The following is a 19247-nucleotide window of genomic DNA, read 5'->3' as shown; positions in this document are numbered from 1 at the left end:
TCCGGAAGAGGGGTTCCGCGATTGCTCACGCTTGACCAAAAACGGAATCGTGTGAAGTGTTGCAAGGATGGTTTGCAGCTATTTAGGAAGAATCAGCAGAACTTTAAATATTGTTTCGTCACTGTGGATGAAACATGGATACATTACCATACTCCTGAGACCAAACAACAATCAAAACAATGGGTTACCAAGGGAGAATCTGCACCAAAAAAGGCTATGGCGACTGTCTTTTGGGATCCGCAAGGGATAATCCTTATTGGCTATCTGGAAAAGGGTAAAACTATTACAGGTGAATATTATTCATCGTTACTGGACCATCTGAAAACTGAGCTGCAAGAAAAATGCTGGCGATTGGACCGCAAAGAAGTCCTTTTCCATTACAACAATGCACCAGCACACACCTCAGCAATTGTGGTCGCAAAATTAATGGAAATAGTATTCCAACTTGTTTCACATCCCCCTTATTCTCCAGACTTGGCTCCCTCGAACTACTATTTGTTCCCCAATTTGAAGAAATGGCTGGCGAGACAAAGATTTTAGTCACATGAGGAGGTGATTGCAGCAATTAATAGCTATTTTTCACACTTTGACCATTTCTATTATTCGGAAGGGATCCACAAATTAAAACAGCGTTGAACGAAGTGTGTAAGTCTGAAAGGAGACACTGTCGAAAAATAATAAAGGTTTACCCCAAACACGTAAGCAGTTGTTATTTTTGCACAGACTTTTCAAACGCCCCCCGTACTTCCATTTATAAAAAGTTTGGATCCCCAAAATATTTGAAGCCCTATCCACCTCTAAATATGTCCTCATTTCAAGGTCATCTGCACATTTACTGATAATTAGTTGAAGTATGTCATCAACATGTGTGTTCATTTACACATTCTGGCATATCAATTACATATAAAATAGATGGCAATGGCCTCAACACCCAACTCTGGGTACACCATGTTTTACCTCTTTGAATGTTGAAAGCACATTCCCCCATCAGCTGCCCCATTTGCTATGTCCGCAGACCTAAACGAATCACGCAAGCCCTGAGGCAGCTCAGACCGGCCGCACATGCGCGGTGGTCAGCCTTAGCTTCAAGTCACGGCCGCCGTAGGTTCGAGGTGTTATCTCCAGCTGAAGACGTCGGGCCATTCAATAATTTTTGCCTGCAGCTCCCTCTATGGCCACAAGATATAACAGGAGCACAGACCTGACGACACGGCCACTCGCTCTTGCTCACTAGCTGTGTTAATATTTAACTGTTATTGTATAGATCTTATATGACAACCTTGTGCTTAGAACTTAGCTATGATTGGAATTGCACTGTGGATTTGTGAATTGTATTGTGAACTTAATTATCTAGCTACTTGCTACGAGAGCAATAGACGGTGCCTGCTTCAGAGTGGAGAATAAGGATAAGTAAGCTTCCTGATCGCTGGTGCCTTACTTGGAGACTAATCTTTCTCGGTCATCAGATCTTGCATCACACCCCGGTCACGACCTGCTACCAATTCCAACTTATGTTTGCCTCTCCAGGCAGACATAAAACTATTTATATTTTATCTCTACAAACTGCTGCCTATTTTCAGTAAAGGCCTTGATAATATTGTTTGCTCGGCCTCTTATGCCATAGTGGTTTAATTTTTCTAACAGGACTCTGAACACACAATAAAAAGTCTGACAGGTCTATTTATTTATTTATCCATAGACCACTTAGTACAATAACATCGAACATGTCAGACATTGAAGACATATCATCTATACTACTATACAAAGAGAAGTTTTAGTTTAACGTTGTTACCAAAAACGTCAAAGTTCATGATTTATTTACTTAAAAATTTTACATGATATTCCAATAAACAATCAGATGCACATATGCTACACCCTTTTAAAATAGAAACAATGTGTAACTATGTATAGAATATGTAAATGGGAAAGATTCACAACAATCTCAAAAAGTACTTGACAAAATTACTACAGATTTTTGCACAAAAGTGATGAACAGACAGATATGTACTACTTTTTAAAAATATGTGGTATGTAAATATATTCATACTATTTATCAGAGAAAAGTTGTTATCAAAATTTTTCAAAAGTTCTTGACCAATTTACTTCAATTTTTTATAGTTTGCTCTAATAAACACTGACAGACATAGGATACTAATTTTTCAATGTATGAGGTAAATAAATATATATAATACATAAGGAGGAAACATTGTTAGCAAAAATCATGTTATGTTCTTGCTCAATTTACACTGAAGTCCCAAAGAAACTGGTACAGGCATGCGTATTGAAACACAGAGAGATGTAAACAGGCAGAATACAGTGCTGCAGTCAGCAATGCCTACATAAGATGACGAGTGTCTTGGGCAGTTGTTAAATCTGTTACTGCAGCTACAATTGCAAGTTATCAAGATTTAAGCGCATCTGAATGTGGTGTTATAGTTGGCGCATGAGCGATGGGACACAGGTAGTGATAAAGTGTGGATTTTCCTATATGATCATTTCATGAGTGTACCGTGAATATCGGGAATCTGGTATCACATCAAATCTCCAACATCTCTGCGGGTGGTAAAAGATCATGAAGAAAGGGACCAACGATGACTGAAGAGAATCGTTCAATGTGACAGAAGTGTCACCCTTTCACAAATTGCTACAGATTTCTATGTGGCGCCATCAACAAGGGTCAGTGTCTGAATCATCTGACAAAATATCATTGATATGGGCTTTCGGAGCCGGAGACCCACTCGTGTTCCCTTTATGACTGCATGACACAAAGCTTTTTGCCTCGCCTGGGCCCATCAACACTGACATTGGACTGTTGACTGGAAACAGTTGCCTGGTCGGATGAATCTCGTTTCAAATTTTATCAATCAGCTGGACGTGTACAGCTAAGAGGACAAAATCATGAAACCACGGACCCTGTGTGTCAGCAGGGTACTGTTCAAGCTGGTGGAGGCTCTGTAATGGTTGGGGCATGTGTAGTTGGAGGGATACGGGACCCATGATACATCTAAATACGACTGACAGGTGACACATATGTAAGCATCCTGTCGGATCTCCTGCATCTGTTTAAGTCCATAGTGCATTCCAACAGACTTAGGCAATTCCAGGAGGGCAATGTGAAACACCACATGTCCAGAACTGCTACAGAGCAGCTCCAGGAACACTCTTCCAAGTTTAAACACTTCCACTGCCACCAAACTTCCCAGACATGAACACTGTTGAGCTTATCTGAGATGCCTTGTAATGTGCTGTTCAGAAGGGATATCCACCCCATCATGCTCTTACGGATTTATGGACAGACCTGCAGTATTCATGGTGTCAATTCCCTCCATAACTACTTCAGACATTAGCCTGAGTCCATGGTTGATTGGTTTGAAAGAGGGGGGAGGGACCAAACTGCTACATCATCAGGCCCTCGTTCCAATTAAAATAATTCCACAAGGGTGGGAGTAAAATAATCGAGACTTACAAAACACAGGTGGAAGAAAGGAGAAAACCATAAGAATGACAGACGGGCAATAAACACTAAAATGGATACAATTGCATCAAAACTGCAATACTACCCATTCATATATTAAAAATATGAGCAATACAGTCATTAAAGCTGCTATTCTCACAGATCTAGCAGCTGAAGAGGTCTCTCCTGTAGCCCTTACATTAATGATCCCAACCAATTTACCCATTAATGTTAAGTGACTTCTTTTCCTAGTCAAGGTTTCAATTCCAATAACAATAAACAAGGCTCAAGGTCAGAGAGAGTGGGGAAGGTGAGGTGGGCAGAGAGGTGTAGGAGAAGGAAATTGACAGAGAGAAGGGGAAGAAGGAGATGAGTAGAAAGAGGGGGAAGGAGGAGATGGAGAAAGATTGGGAGGGAGGGGGACAAGATGGACAAAGAGCTAAGGAAGATGGTGAGAAGGACAAAGGGGGGGAGGATGGCAGGAGGAGATGGACAGAGAGAAGAAGGAGATTAGGATGCATATAAAATTCCCCACACACATTTAGCAATTGCAGAGCATTTCCATGTTCGCTAGCATATGTATAAAAAGTTAACAAAGTAGGATAGGGTAAGGGGAGGATAAGGCAAGAAGTTGGAAATGGCTTACTCAAAGGAACCATCCCAGTATTCACCTTAGCAACAAGGCGAAACCATGCAAATCCCACATCAAGATGGTTGGGCAGGTAATAAAGCCCAGTCCTCACAAAAGCGTGTCCCGTACATTAAGAGGCATAACCACCTCACTCGGTACATGATTCAGAAACGAATCACAAAATACATTTGTATTGTGAGTGATATCTCTCGTGGTCTTATCGTGGCGTGTTTATCTTCTGCCGTTAGGTCAGACGATAGAAATGCCAATTGCACGCTTAGAGTAGCAGATTGACGGTGACCAACTTTAAACAGAACTTGATTAATTTTCACACACATTTATTAAAATAATAAAAAGCATAGACATTAGGTAACTTGATTCTGGATGCTGTTTACAATTGACAATCTGAAGTTCCTTTGGTCTTGGTACGTTAATCTTATTCTCACATACCTCTGATACTTGACAAAGTGTCTATTCATTTATCTTCATGGCTATGTACAGGAATACGGTAATCTTATTAGGTGCAAACTGAAACTTGACTATAGACTGGTGGAGACTAATGTAACAGACAGGTGCAGATAAATGCAGACTGGTGCAAAGAAATGCAGACTGACTAATCGGAGGTCTGTACACTCGTTATAATACCTCGCGCGTTCAGGTATCACTGCGCAAGTGTGATCCGTGAGGAGAAAAGGTTCTACGTTTGCAGCGATCTCATAGGCTGCATTACATATTAATACGCGGACCGGCGGAAGCAGAATTTGGTCCGTCTCTTAGGCAGTGCCATCTCCTAGTGCAGAGATGGACGAACGCTACGCCTGCGCTGTTGTGCTTAGCGGGGCGCGCTATAGTGGGAAAGTTGTGTACGTGCTGACTACGCGGAACTATGTACACAACAGTTGTATTTGTAGATTGGCCTTTTCTGAAACCATTCTGTGCCCTACTTATCATTTTATGTTTCTCTATGAAGTTTACTATTCTATCCTTTATGACTATTTCTACAATTTTCAACAGAACAGATGTGATGTTGATAGGTCTGTATTTGCCAGAATTCCCTTCGTCTCCTCTTTTATATAGAAGGATTACTTTGCTTTTCTTTAAGCAATTTGTAAATATCCCTTCCTGCAGTATTTGATTTATAAGGAACATGATAGGTTTTGTTAGGTATTTAGAAATATGCTTAATACTTTAAAGAGATATGCCATCCAATCCATCTGCCTTTTTAAGTATTTAGTTATGGCTTATGACTCATCTGTAGGTGATAGGAATAAACAACCTGTTAATTTTCTGGAGTTTTTATATTATTTACTACTTCAGTGTTTTGGTTTTTGACCAATCCATCCACTACAGCCATGTAGTACTGACTGAAAATTTCACATACTTCATATCGATCTTTTAGTTGTGTTCCTTCCTTTGTTAAGTGTGATAACATGAGCTGGTATTTTGTCTCTTACCTGCCTCTGCCCACACAGTTTTAGAGATATCTGACAAAGTTTTTATTATATGTTTATAAGAGCTGGCTTTTCTCTCCCTTATAGAACTGCTGTAGGCTTGCTTCATGTCTTTACAGACCCCACCATTCACTAAACATTTATCCTCCTGATTAATATTAATATTTATATGCTTCTTTTAATTCTTCCCTACTCCAAATTTTTGCTGTGATCTAGTTTTTACTGAGCTTTTCTTGTACTTTACTAGGTACTTTTGGACAGCTAATATTTATAAAATAACTTAGTTTCACAGAAAATTTTTCCGACTCTTCTAATTTTTTCACTATAATCTTCTCCCAGTTTTCTGTTTTCAGTGAAACTTCCAAGACAGGTTTCCTGGTCTGGTCTGCTTCAGTTCTATCACTATACCTTCATTGTAACATTACCATGCACTTCAATTGATTGGCCATAATAGTCAGCAATTATCGTGTTCATGTACTGTAAATTCAATATGTTCTCTGATATGTTAGTGATTACACAACATATAATAGTGTGTACAGTATCTGTACATCATGTTGGACTTTTTCTGTGTGTCTGCAGGTTGAATGAGCTTCAGATAACAAGGAAGCTCTTGCACAAATATTCCCCCTCATTGTCATTAATATTAAAGTCATCTACCATTAAAAAAGTGAATTCTTTGGTAAGTCTGCCTAGTAATATCTCAAATTCAAAGAGGAAACTATCCACTCTTGAGATTGGTGAGTGATACAGACACAGCACAACACACTTTTTTCCTAGCAGCTACTGCTTCAATCACTAGTTCTGTACAGTTAAGTATATGATATGCAGTACCATCAATTATATTACCATCAACATACACAAAGTTGAAAAAAGTCACGAAATAGCAATACACACAGATAAAGATGGCAGTAGTATCGTGTACACAAGGTATAAAAGGGCAGTGCATTGGCACAGCTGTCATTCATACTCAGTAAGTCAAGGAAAATGTTTCTGATGTAATTATAACCACACAATGGGACTTAAGAGACATTGAATGTGGGCTGATAGTTGGAGATAGACGCATAGGGCACTCCATTTCTGAATGGACAGCGTAGTTGCTGATGCCGCTCACTTAACAACCACGAGCAGCAGTGTTTGCATAGAGTTTCCAGTACTAACAGACAAGCAATATCATGTGAAATAATACCAAAACTCAATGTGGGATGTACAACAAATGTACCCATTAGGATAGTGTGGCAAAATTTGGCATTAATGCGCTATGGCAGCAGGTGATTGATGTGAATACCTTTGTTAAGAGCCCAACAGACATCGCCTATGACACTCTTGGGCTCTTGACCATATCGGTTGCACCTTAGAGGACTGGAAAACCGTGGTTCGGTCATATGAGTACTGATTTCAGTTGGTAAGATCTGATGGCAGGGTTCCAGAGTAGTGCAGACCCATAAAGCCATGGATGCAAGTTGTCAACAAGGCACTATGCAAGCTGGTGGTGGCTCCATAATGGTGTGGGCTGTGTTTGCATGGATTGGACTGGGTTCTCTGGTCCAACTGAATCAATCATTGACTGGAAATGTTCAGCTACTTTGACACCATTTGTTTGGTTTGATGTACATTCCAAACAATTCAACCAAATGATTTGGCCATCCAGACTTCCTGATGTAGGACACAATTGAGAGGTCAGTTTGTGCACAAAATCCTGCACCAGCAAAACTCTTGCAGTTCTGGGTTGCTATAGAGGCAGCATGACTGTTTCTCCAGAGGACTTTCGGTGACTTGTGGAATCCATGTCATGTTGAGTTGCTGCACTACGCCGGCCAAAAAGGAGGTCCAACACAATATTAGGAGATATTCTATGACTTGTCATCTCAGTACACATAGCTACACCATCACTTTTGTTTCTTACTTCTACAATAATGTGCCATATTTTATATACCGGGTGATCAAAAAGTCAGTATAAATTTGAAAACTTAATAAACTATGGAATAATGTAGATAGAGAGGTAAAAATTGACACACATTCTTGGAATGACATGGGGTTTTATTAGGGGAATAAAAAAGGTTCATAAAATGTCCGACAGATGGCGCGTGAAAGATCTCTTGCACGTCATTTGGTGATGATCGTGTGCTCATCTGCCACTTTCGTCATGCTTGGCCTCCCACGTCCCCAGACCTCAGACCGTGCGATTATTGGCTTTGGTGTTACCTGAAGTCTCTAGTGTATCGTGATCGACCGACATGTGTAGGGAAGCTGAAAGACAATATCCGACACCAATGCCTCACCATAACTCCAGACATGCTTTACAGAGCTGTTCACAACATTATTCCTCGACTACAGCTATTGTTGAGGGATGATTGTGGACATATTGAGCATTTCCTGTAAAGAACATCATCTTTGCTTTGTCTTACTTTGTTATGGTGATTATTGCTATTCTAATCAGATGAAGCGCCATCTGTCTGACATTTTTTGAACTTTTGTATTTTTTTGGTTCTAATAAAACCTCATGTAATTCCAAGCATGTCTGTCAATTTGTACCTCTCTATCTTCATTATTCCGTGATTTATTCAGTTTTCAAATTTATCACCCGGTACTTTCAGATTAGTTTATTTTCCTGTAGCTCTGCCGCTATAAAAATGTTTGGCATCTCAGTAGCTAATAATACATCAATTTCATTTGATTTAATGGAGGCATATTGCACATTTTGGTGAAGTACTTTAACTTCAAAACCTTTTCCAGCGATTCTCCTGTCAGCTACATTGGATGTGTATCTATCTGAGATTTGTTTATGTAGTCCTTTGTAATACAGATGGCACCTTTATACCAGTGTCTAAATTAGTAATTCCATTACTCAATATATTATTTTCACACAAACCACTTACCTTGTGTGTTTACCCTTCCTTCTGCCTACGACTAAAAAACCAAACTGTTTTGGGTTTGTTTTAGGACACAAAAACAACTGAGGTCACTAGTGCCCATGTCAACCTTAGAACACTAATACGAGAAAGAAGTTAAAAATGACTACATGTTAACCAAAATTGACAGGGGGCAAGGGAACCAAGAACAAGGATCTTCCTCTTGGAGGAAGGTCCACAAAATACACTGTAGAGACAGTGGAGATCCTGAACTAGAGATTAAATGTCCTTTGCCATATTGCTACAATGGGTAAAAAGTAAAATGCGGTTGACAGCCTGAGTATCATTCACTGACATGGCTGGTAACTCAGATAGCAGGCATACACTAGAATGTAAGTGGTTTTTAAAAAATGGCCAGACCATCAAAGGTTGATGACAATGAGCACACAGTGGTGGAAGATCACCATCTAACAAATGACGTCAACAGATGCCAATATGGAGATCATTCGAAGGAATGGAAGAGCTAGAGGGCCAAGGTAGGAGGACTGCAGCCTTGTTTGTCAGAGCGAAGTGACCAAGCACCCACAAAAATCACATCAGGTCCATCAAAAGTGAGCATGTGGAAGCTTTTTTGGACCCCTTGCACTAAGGAATTGACTGTGTACAACACACAGACACTCTGAAGGGGACAGATAATTGGGGCATACGACAATTAATAAGCCTGTGTCACTGGATGTAATGCATGGCCTCATAAAAGGCAAAGAGCTCAGCTGTAAATATTGAGCAATGTTCCTGAAGCCGATACTGAAAACGGTCAGTGTCAATGATGAAGGCATAACCAACGCCATAGTGTGTTACACCCATCAGTGTACATAAAGGTGCTATCATCAAGTTGTGTGTAAATGTTGAGACACAGTGATAGATCAAACCCAGAGTAGAGTTTCCTTAGGAAGCAAATGAAGTCTAAGATGAACACTGGCCACTGCAAGAAGCCAAGGTGGTGAATGGTTCACACCCATTGGAAACATGGCAGGTAAAAGCTCAAACTGTCAGACAGCACTATTTTCCTCCTGTGCACAATAGTTGACCCTGTTTCTTTTACTTTTAATTTCTTCCCCTACCATAGCACTCTTCCCTCCTTTTGATGGTACTGCTGCTGTTACCACTGTTGGTGCTGCTTTTGCTACAGATGCTGGTGTTTTTATTGGACTTGGTGGAGGTGCTGGCTTATCCTCAGGTGATTCTTAATTTGCAACTAATGTGGTTGATGATGTATCAGCTGTAGGGTTTTGAAGGTGGTGTTCCTTACTTGACACCAGTTATGAAGATTATTCTGCTGTTGCAGGTGATTGTGAGATTGGTGATATTGTTGCTACCAATACTGTCCTTGGTATAGCTGCTTTTACTGTTGTTGTAACAATGTTGACAATTTGTTTGGCTATCAGTTACTTACCCGATCTGTTAAGATGCAAACCATGAGTAACATAAAACCTGGGGCAAATACATATTGTGTCAATCTGGACATTTACAGGGTGTTTCAAAAATGACCGGTATATTTGAAACGGCAATACAAACTAAACGAGCAGTGATAGAAATACACCGTTTGTTGCAATATGCTTGGGACAACAGTACATTTACAGGCAGACAAACTTTCGAAATACAGTAGTTACAATTGTCAACAACAGATGGCGCTGCGGTCTGGGAAACTCTATAGTACGATATTTTCCGCATATCCACCATGCGTAGCAATAATATGGCGTAGTCTCTGAATGAAATTACCCGAAACCTTTGACAACGTGTCTGGCGGAATGGCTTCACATGCAGATGAGATGTACTGCTTCAGCTGTTCAATTGTTTCTGGATTCTGGCGGTACACCTGGTCTTTCAAGTGTCCCCACAGAAAGAAGTCACAGGGGTTCATGTCTGGCGAATAGGGAGGCCAATCCACGCCGCCTCCTGTATGTTTCGGATAGCCCAAAGCAATCACACGATCATCGAAATATTCATTCAGGAAATTAAAGACGTCGGCCTTGCGATGTGGCCGGGCACCATCTTGCATAAACCACGAGGTGTTCGCAGTGTCGTCTAAGGCAGTTTGTACCGCCACAAATTCACGAAGAATGTCCAGATAGCGTGATGCAGTAATCGTTTCGGATCTGAAAAATGGGCCAATGATTCCTTTGGAAGAAATGGCGGCCCAGACCAGTACTTTTTGAGGATGCGGGGACGATGGGACTGCAACATGGGGCTTTTCGGTTCCCCATATGCGCCAGTTCTGTTTATCGACAAAGCCGTCCAGGTAAAAATAAGCTTCGTCAGTAAACCAAATGCTGCCCACATGCATATCGCCGTCATCAATCCTGTGCACTATATTGTTAGCGAATGTCTCTCGTGCAGCAATGGTAGCGGCGCTGAGGGGTTGCCGCGTTTGAATTTTGTATGGATGGAGGTGTAAACTCTGGCGCATGAGACGATACGTGGACGTTGGTGTCATTTGGACCGCAGCTGCAACACGGCGAACGGAAACCCGAGACCGCTGTTGGATCACCTGCTGCACTAGCTGCGCGTTGCCCTCTGTGGTTGCCGTACGCGGTCGCCCTACCTTTCCAGCACGTTCATCCGTCACGTTCCCAGTCCGTTGAAATTTGTCAAACAGATCCTTTATTGTATGGCTTTTCGGTCCTTTGGTTACATTAAACCTCCGTTGAAAACTTCGTCTTGTTGCAACAACACTGTGTTCTAGGCGGTGAAATTCCAACACCAGAAAAATCCTCTGTTCTAAGGAATAAACCATGTTGTCCACAGCACACTTGCACGTTGTGAACAGCACACGCTTACAACAGAAAGACGATGTACAGAATGGCGCACCCTTAGACTGCGTTGTCTTCTATATCTTTCACATCACTTGCAGCACCATCTGTTGTTGAAAATTGTAACTACTGTAATTTCAAAAGTTTGTCCGCCTGAAAATGTACTGTTGTCCCAAGCATATTTCAACAAACGGTGTATTTCTATCGCTGCTTGTTTAGTTTTTATTGCCGTTTCAAATATACCGGTCATTTTTGAAACACCCTGTATGAAATGTGTGCAAATATTTGAGCAACTTGTATCAGGCACTGAGAGAGAGAGAGAGAGAGAGTTGGCTTTTTTCAAGTATCATATCCAACTAAAAGAATGCAGAAAGTTATATGTAACAACTCAACCAATGTAAGCAGGGGAGGTTCTTCTGACTGGGGAGAAATCATTTATGGAGCTCCATAGGTCTCAATCTTAGGTTCACTACTGTTTCTCATACATCTAAATGACCTTCCATTGAAAATACTGTGCAGCAAATAAGTAACTTCTGCAGATAACACTAGTACTGTAATCAATCCATGCTCGCATACATACATAGCAAAAGAAGAAATGGTAACTAATGTTCTTCAAAGAGTATTATTGATTGCTGAGTGGTTTTTTGCACATAGCCTCACCCTCAACTTCAAAAAGACAACATATTCAGTATTACACATCTAGAGATACTGCACCAATGATAAGTGTAATTTGTGGCGAGGAAATAATAACCATGGTGGGAATGCCAAAATTTTTAGGTATCTACTGATAAGAATTTAATGTGGAAAAAACACATTCTTGATCTCTTGAGACAAATTAGTTCGGCCACATTTGCACTTACGAGGGAACCTCCCCATCACATCCCCATCAGATTTAGTTATAAGTTGGCACAGTGGATAGGCCTTGAAAAACTGAACACAGATCACTTGAGAAAACAGGAAGAAGTTGTGTGGAACTATAAAAAAAATAAGTAAAATATGCAAACTGAGTAGTCCATGCGCAAGATGGGCAACATCATGAATAGTGCGAGCTAAGGAACGCTGTGGTCCCGTGGTTAGCGTGAGCAGCTGTGGAACGAGAGGTCCTTGGTTCAAGTCTTACCTCGAGTGAAAAGCTTAATTTTTTTTCCAGACAATTATTTTGCAAAGCTGCACAGGTACACACAGCAGTATTGTTTATGTGATCATGTGTCAATTATCAAAGTTCCGGCACTCACACATAATCAACTTTGCTCTCCAAAATTCCAGGACATGTTCAGATTTGCTTGGACATATGCAGGATTTGACGGTCTACACACTGAAAAATTTGAAAACTTAAAAACATATGTTTTGACAGAGCATAGGGAAAACTGTGCGACTGAAATTGTTGCATTCATTTGTTGCGGTTTATGTGACAAACTTTTATGTTTTCATCACTTTTTTGGGAGTGATTATCACATCCACAAGAAAACCTAAAGTGGGCAAGGTAGAAGAATCTTTTTACCCATTCGCCAAGTGTACAAGTTAGGTGGGTTGATAACATACTCCTGTCATGTGACGCACATGCAGCCACCAGTGTCGTATAGAATGTATCAGATGTGTTTTCCTGTGGAGGAATCGGTTGACCTATGACGTTGCGATCAAATGTTTTCAGTTCTCAATGGAGAGGCACGTCCTTTTGTCTACTAATCACACGGTTTTGTGGTGCGGTCGCAAAACAGACACTAAACTTATTACAGTGAACACAGACGTCAATGAACGAACGGACAGATCATAACTTTGAAAAAATGAAGAAAGTAAAATTTCACTCGAGGGAAGACTTGAACCAAGGACCTCTCGTTCAGCAGCTGCTCACGCTAACCACGGGACCACGGCGCTCCTGAGCTCGTAGTATCCTTGATGTTGTCTATCTTGTGCATGGACTACTCAGTTTGTATATTTTGCTTATTTTTTTCATAGTTCCACACAACTTCTTCCTGTTTTCTCGATTGATCTGTGTTCAGTTTTTCAAGGCCTATCCACTGTGCCAAATTATAACTAAATCTGAGGGGGGTGCGATGGCGAGGTTCCCTTGTTAGAATCACTGCAAATCTTGGGGAGAGACAAATTAGTAAGTTGACATATTTTGAGTATTTTCATTCAATGATGTCATAAGCAATAATGTTCTGGAGTAGATCAGCTTTAAGAAAGAAAATGTTCATTGGTCAAACACATGATCACCTGTTTAAGGAGTTATGCATTTTGACTACTACTTCACAGTAGCCTACATTTATCCCCTCTTGAAGTTTGTTTAAATAGTTCAAAGTAGTTCAGAAGAAACAATGTTTAATATTGTTACAGAACCAGAAGAAAAATGGGTAAAAATGAATGTCAAATGACTGATTCCATTTCACTGCAATACTATTTGCACAAATGATCCACGGAACATGGGAACATATCAAGTAGCAGACACTGAACAGCGAAAACAGCCCCCTTTTAGAAAGTCACTCTTCCAAAAATCTGAATGACTAGACTAAATAGAATGTAAGACTTACCCCTCCCCCTCCTCCTCCAAATACTACAGCAACCAAATTAAACATAAATGAAGGGAAACCCAGATCTTTACTGAAAACTTGGTTTTAGATAAGGTACGGGTGCTGTTAGGGCTGCTGTGTCATTTGTCATAGTGCATTAATCAACTAGAGAACAAACATTGGTTCAGAGCAGACTTTTTTGATTTGGCAAAAGCTAGTGACACTCTCCCAAGACATTACAAAATGAACTGCAGTGGTATCACTTAAATATTGAAACACCGTTGCATTAGTAAAGATGTATTTAAATAGTAGACTGAACTTAGTTATTGTTAACGGTACAGAATCTGGCCACTTGCAAGCACGTGTGGACATTCCTTACATGTTTTTACTCGACCCAGTATTATTTATAGTAATGGCTTGCCACATAAAAATAGGACCATCTACTTGTAGTCATTTACTCTCAGATACAGCTGTCTGAATAACATCAGAAACAACAGAGAAGTTGAAATATGAAACAGATCAAACCACTGACAATGTTGAAGCTTAGTGGAATGAAAACTTCCTATGAATCAATCAAAATATGGCATACGATTGAAATATTACGTGTAATAAGGATTGAGGGCTGTTAATTCCCTTGAGATAACCACCAATTCTAAACTTCCTTGGGATAACACAGAACAAGTGGTAGTCTGAGAGAAATTAACAGCAGTATATTTTCACCTTTGTGTTCGCATCCAGAGATGAAAATTGTCTATTGTGCCTAAATATAGTCATATCATACAGTGGCAGTATGTGGGACCACCGAAAGAATGCAAGCAATGTATCTGAGGATAATATAACAGCATGCCATCCAGATATCATTAACATCACTCTGACATTTTTGCAGCACAATTCTCGTGAAGAAGACGCATTGAAGACACCAGCAATACAACATATGCCTTAAAAACAGTACCAGAAATAATTGTGACCTGGCATCATTCCATTGTACAACTAAAAAAAAACTGTTTTGCTAATAAATCAATTATACTCATTGCCACACATTTGTTTTTCAGGGAGCTATCACATCAACAGTTCAAAATAAAAATCAGATGATTTTATTCCCGAGTCCTTACATCCCTAAGAAGTTGATGAATTCTTAATTGAGGACAAGAAAGTGATATGTATTAACGTACTTTGAAAACTGGAATGCGGTCTGTAAATAGTAACACAATGCACGTATTAAAAATAATGCAATACTCTGTCATACGTAATGACAAAAAACAATAACTATTCGAGAGAGGAGAGAGAGAGAGAGAGAGAGAGAGAGAGAGAGAGAGAGAGAGAGAGACGAACGTAATTGTATTGTCGCTTGTAACGCCTCATGTGACTTTCCAGGTCTCTACAGTAATAAAAATTCTATCCGGTTCGAAGGAAGACAAAGGTTGAACGTACCGTCCACGACGAGATTAGGGAAAACGCACAAACCCTGATAGGGAACAACTGGGAAGGAAATTGGTTGCGTCATTTTCAAAGGAATTATACCGGTGCCTACCTTAGGTTAAGCGACCTAGGGAAACAACGTGAAGGGATTTTACTCTCTAAATAGAATCCAGTGCATTACCACTGCGCCACTTCGTTTGGTATTTAACTGCGGGTTTACTTTGCAGGAACTATTTCGTGCAACACAACTGACAAAAAAAAGACGCAAAGTAAGTCTATGATGCTATGTGCTGCACAAGCACTGACAATTACATATGACACAAATTGTCACCGGCGTTGCGTATATTTGGCGAAAGCTCACCTCTCCTAAACACAGGAGACTGTTGTTTGCGACAGTGTTAATGCCTTACGTTCTGATGGATATCGCCAAACTAGAAGCACGTGAAAATAAATTGTTTAATATAATTCGTCAAATGATTAAAACCTGTACTGCTAAATAAACAATCATACCCAAAAAGCTAAAATTACAGAGAAAACTCGAATCTACTTGATTACCGGCTTTACGTACAACACATATATAGCAAGCCGCACCAATGTCATAATAAGTATTGTCTTTGTCACGAAGAATTATTTCCACAGAAATGTTCTGAAAATAAATACGCACCGCTTGTTTACACGTCACCGACGTCAAAGTACAAATTGTGTTCACACTTCGCGTCACCAGTGCGTCAACCCAACTGTCAATAACTGCGATTCTACGACCTCATCCACAATGTACACACTACACAGCACCTGTTGCAATCTCAGAGATTATACTCTTCACAACGTAAGTAAAGCTAATGTCACCGAAAAAATTATCCAGTGGCCAATAAAGGAATTGAAAATCTTGGAAATATCTAAAACACAGTATTTAAATTAGAAAACAGAAAACTTGTATCTTCCTAGCATTTTTTTCATAATTAAACAAGTATATCTTACCATATTTCATAACGGATTGCAACTGTTTTAATCTTCCGAACACAGTTTCACTTCTTAAAGTAATATGCTGTCCACATGATCGAAGAAGCAGTAAAGACATTATTTCTGCACATATTCCAATTCTTAGTTATTGAGAATTCGTATGAAATCACATTAACCACTGTAAAAGCCAGCTGTGAGCTCAATACTAGTATTGAGCTCACGGACTGGAAACAATAAGAAGATATGTCACTAGTTTAAATAAACGAATTAGAAACATAAATGTACAGAATACAAAATACAAGGAACAAATAATTTTAAATCTTCTTCAGAGAAATGTGTCTGGATCACCGCTCTTCATGTAATCCATATTTTTTCAGTACAGTAAAGCCTTAGTCTGTAACTATATCCTCTGTGGCTTAACTGCAGACTTCACATAGATGACGCATTATTAAAGATGAAATCATTGCTTCGGAATTGAAGCATTTTCAGTAAAATCAGATATTAGGAATTTGGATTTTAAAGGTTAATCAAGATCAATCATTTTCAAAACTCACGTTGTATGCTGTATAGACTGTAAAATTTCTCTATAAAACAAAGTTAATCTGAAAGTACCATGTTAAGGTCAAATCACATTGACCGTCACGTCAGAGTGTATTCACATAGTCCGTCACATGGAGACCTTGATCGTCTATAGCGCCCACTTCCTTCAATGAAATACGTAAGCGCCAGTTCACACAGAAAAGGCCCCTTCCCCCCCTCCCCATATCCATATGCCTTTGTACTATATAGTGCAGTGTTTTCCGTGAGTGTTCAGTGTTGTGCGTCCCCTTTTTACGCTGCTGCGAACAAAAACCACACTGTCGCCGTGTTTTTAAATTGTGCCTGCCTATTTCCTAAGTGTTTTTAATCAGGATCACTGACCTCTTTGTTTTTTATTTTTCTTCACAACTTTTTCGCCATCCTCCGGAGGGGGGGAGGGGAGGGGGGGAATCGAAATTCAATAAAGAAAAAAAAAACAGAAAAGGCGTGTCGCGGACGCATGGCGGTGGCGAGTTCGGGACATGGCACGGACAGAACGTGAAAAATTCACACTGAAGTGACGCTGTCAAAGACGCGGGACGTCGCGGTATGAATGGATCAGAATACGTAGTCTTAATCAGACGAAAATATTGTTGCAATGGTTCTTTTGTAACCGTGAATTTGTCAAAGCATTGAAGAATCCGAGAGCTGCTGGAAATGAACTCTACCGATAGATAAAATTACAGTTTTCGCTATCTCATACGATAAGTTAAAAGTGCCAAGAAGAAATCCATACGTGGACTGTGACAGTGTGACTCAACTGAGAAGCAGAATTTCTGTGAGCAAGTACAAGTGAATAGTGGATTTACACATGTTTGGCAAAACCCTTTGACTGAGGATGGAAGACGTAATGCTAATGTTTAGCCTAATTTCAATAGGACTAGTGTTAAATTTTTCCGTATCTTCTGCACCTGATGCAATATTAACTTAAAATGGGATTTTAACTGACTTCATAAATCACATAAGATAGAGAAACATGAGCCATAAATCCGCTTTCAGCGGCCATAACGTCGAATGTTGCGCGTTACAGCCAAACGTCACTTATTTACTTGGAGCTAGAAAGGGGTAGCGCTCTCCTTCCATCGTTAAAAACAGTTGCTAAATGTTAGCCATATTTCGTATGCAGCAACTTAAGTCCTAAAACGCACCAAATGCACCATTCGGGGCTACAAAAGGTCGTGGTGGGGACGACTAAGCGACGCGGCACCACACGCTATCTCTGTGTGAATTGCTCAATTTGTTGACATGGACGTTGCGCGAAACAGACGTCTGTGGTCCCGCCATTTCAATGTTACCTTGGCCTAAGGCCTCCGTATCGAGCTGATTTTTGGAGTCGTAGTTGGCACTGCCCCTGTAGTTCCGACACGACCGCTACATATCACTTTATTTCCCTGAGCTTTATTATGCGTCTAAATGGCATAATATTGGAAATCTCTGTTATTTCGACAGAGGCACTAGCATTACAGTTTGTATAGTATTTCACTGAGACTAGTTTAATATGAAATACAGACAAACTGCAGGATAATATTGTACTGTAGTCCATGCCACGTAGGAAGACACTCCCTTACAGAGAGATGAATCAACAGGGTACTGTGGAGGTGACGATGTTTGGGTGAGTGTGGCAGCATATAGCAGCCAAAAACAATGTCTGGGTCACCAAACCGCGTTGTTGCTGACAAAAATCTCGTTCGTTTGCCTACACAAAAGTCATATTATAGATTCAAATCTGTTAGGTGAATAATACATTTTAAAACCAATTTCAATCAGTCGTCCACATGAGAGACGTACTGACGACGTTCCTTCCGCTGTTCCACAACTTCTGCATCATGTCGGAAGGTAAGAACAGATGATACAGCTTTGTTAAGATATCAAACAATTTTTTTCTCAAAAAGACGATTGTCTAACGACAATGTTATCGAAACTGGTTACATATTTGTCATTTTAGTGCAAATTGGACTTTATTCAAGGTAAAAACGTGATACACAACAAAATTAACTTCAAACATAAACTGAAATCACTATATTTGCTTAACAACTGCTTCTGCTCAACAGAATACTTAAAAAAAGAAGTGTAATTTTATAATGCATATGTGTGGGCATGTTTGAGCATAGTTACATGTAAGTCACTGCGTATGAAAAACAATTACTGTTAGCAAAGACTAATGCAAAACTGTGTCGCGTAAACGGTGAGCATGTCATATTTTTAATGTGTACTATAGTGTAAACTAACTCAGTCGACATTACAGTGTGAGACCGCATTTATGATCCATGAAACAAGCAAGCAACTAACCACCTCCTGCGAATATCATCTCGAGGGAATGCTGCTTGATAACGTCTAAAACCATCGATATCTCAAAAGGTAATGCACTTCCCCCCCCCCCCCTTTTGTCATTTTAATACATTTGCTAACTTATGTGCTGAAAATGGCGCGTGCTTACCTGTCGAAACATCAGAGATCTTTACAAATGTATGTGGCCACATTCTCGCGAAATATCAAATTATCAGAGTATAGTGCACATTGGAAAAGGCTAAAATTTCAGAACTACCAAGCTGCTTCTCCTTGGACAATATGTTGAAAATTATAG

General features: G+C 40.0%; 1 protein-coding gene across 2 annotated transcripts in view; it reads right to left on the bottom strand.

Annotated features, from left to right (window-relative positions):
- LOC124796251 (saccharopine dehydrogenase-like oxidoreductase) overlaps positions 1-16250 on the bottom strand; it is a 77638-nt gene extending 61388 nt beyond the window's left edge. The window contains exon 1 of one of the 2 annotated variants that reach the window (XM_047260352.1): positions 16103-16250. In XM_047260352.1, coding sequence (XP_047116308.1) covers positions 16103-16202 — 100 coding nt within the window. In that variant the 5' untranslated portion in view covers positions 16203-16250. Of the gene's footprint in view, positions 1-15788; positions 15924-16102 lie in introns of those variants that run through there. The other variant, XM_047260353.1, reaches the window with a different exon arrangement.
- Between the last annotated feature and the right edge of the window lie 2997 nt (positions 16251-19247).

Source organism: Schistocerca piceifrons, chromosome 4 (genome assembly GCF_021461385.2).
Source record: "Schistocerca piceifrons isolate TAMUIC-IGC-003096 chromosome 4, iqSchPice1.1, whole genome shotgun sequence".
NCBI classification, from domain to species: Eukaryota; Metazoa; Arthropoda; class Insecta; order Orthoptera; family Acrididae; genus Schistocerca; species Schistocerca piceifrons.
Note: the sequence above shows the minus strand (reverse complement) of the source record. Positions and strands in the feature narration are given on the sequence as shown.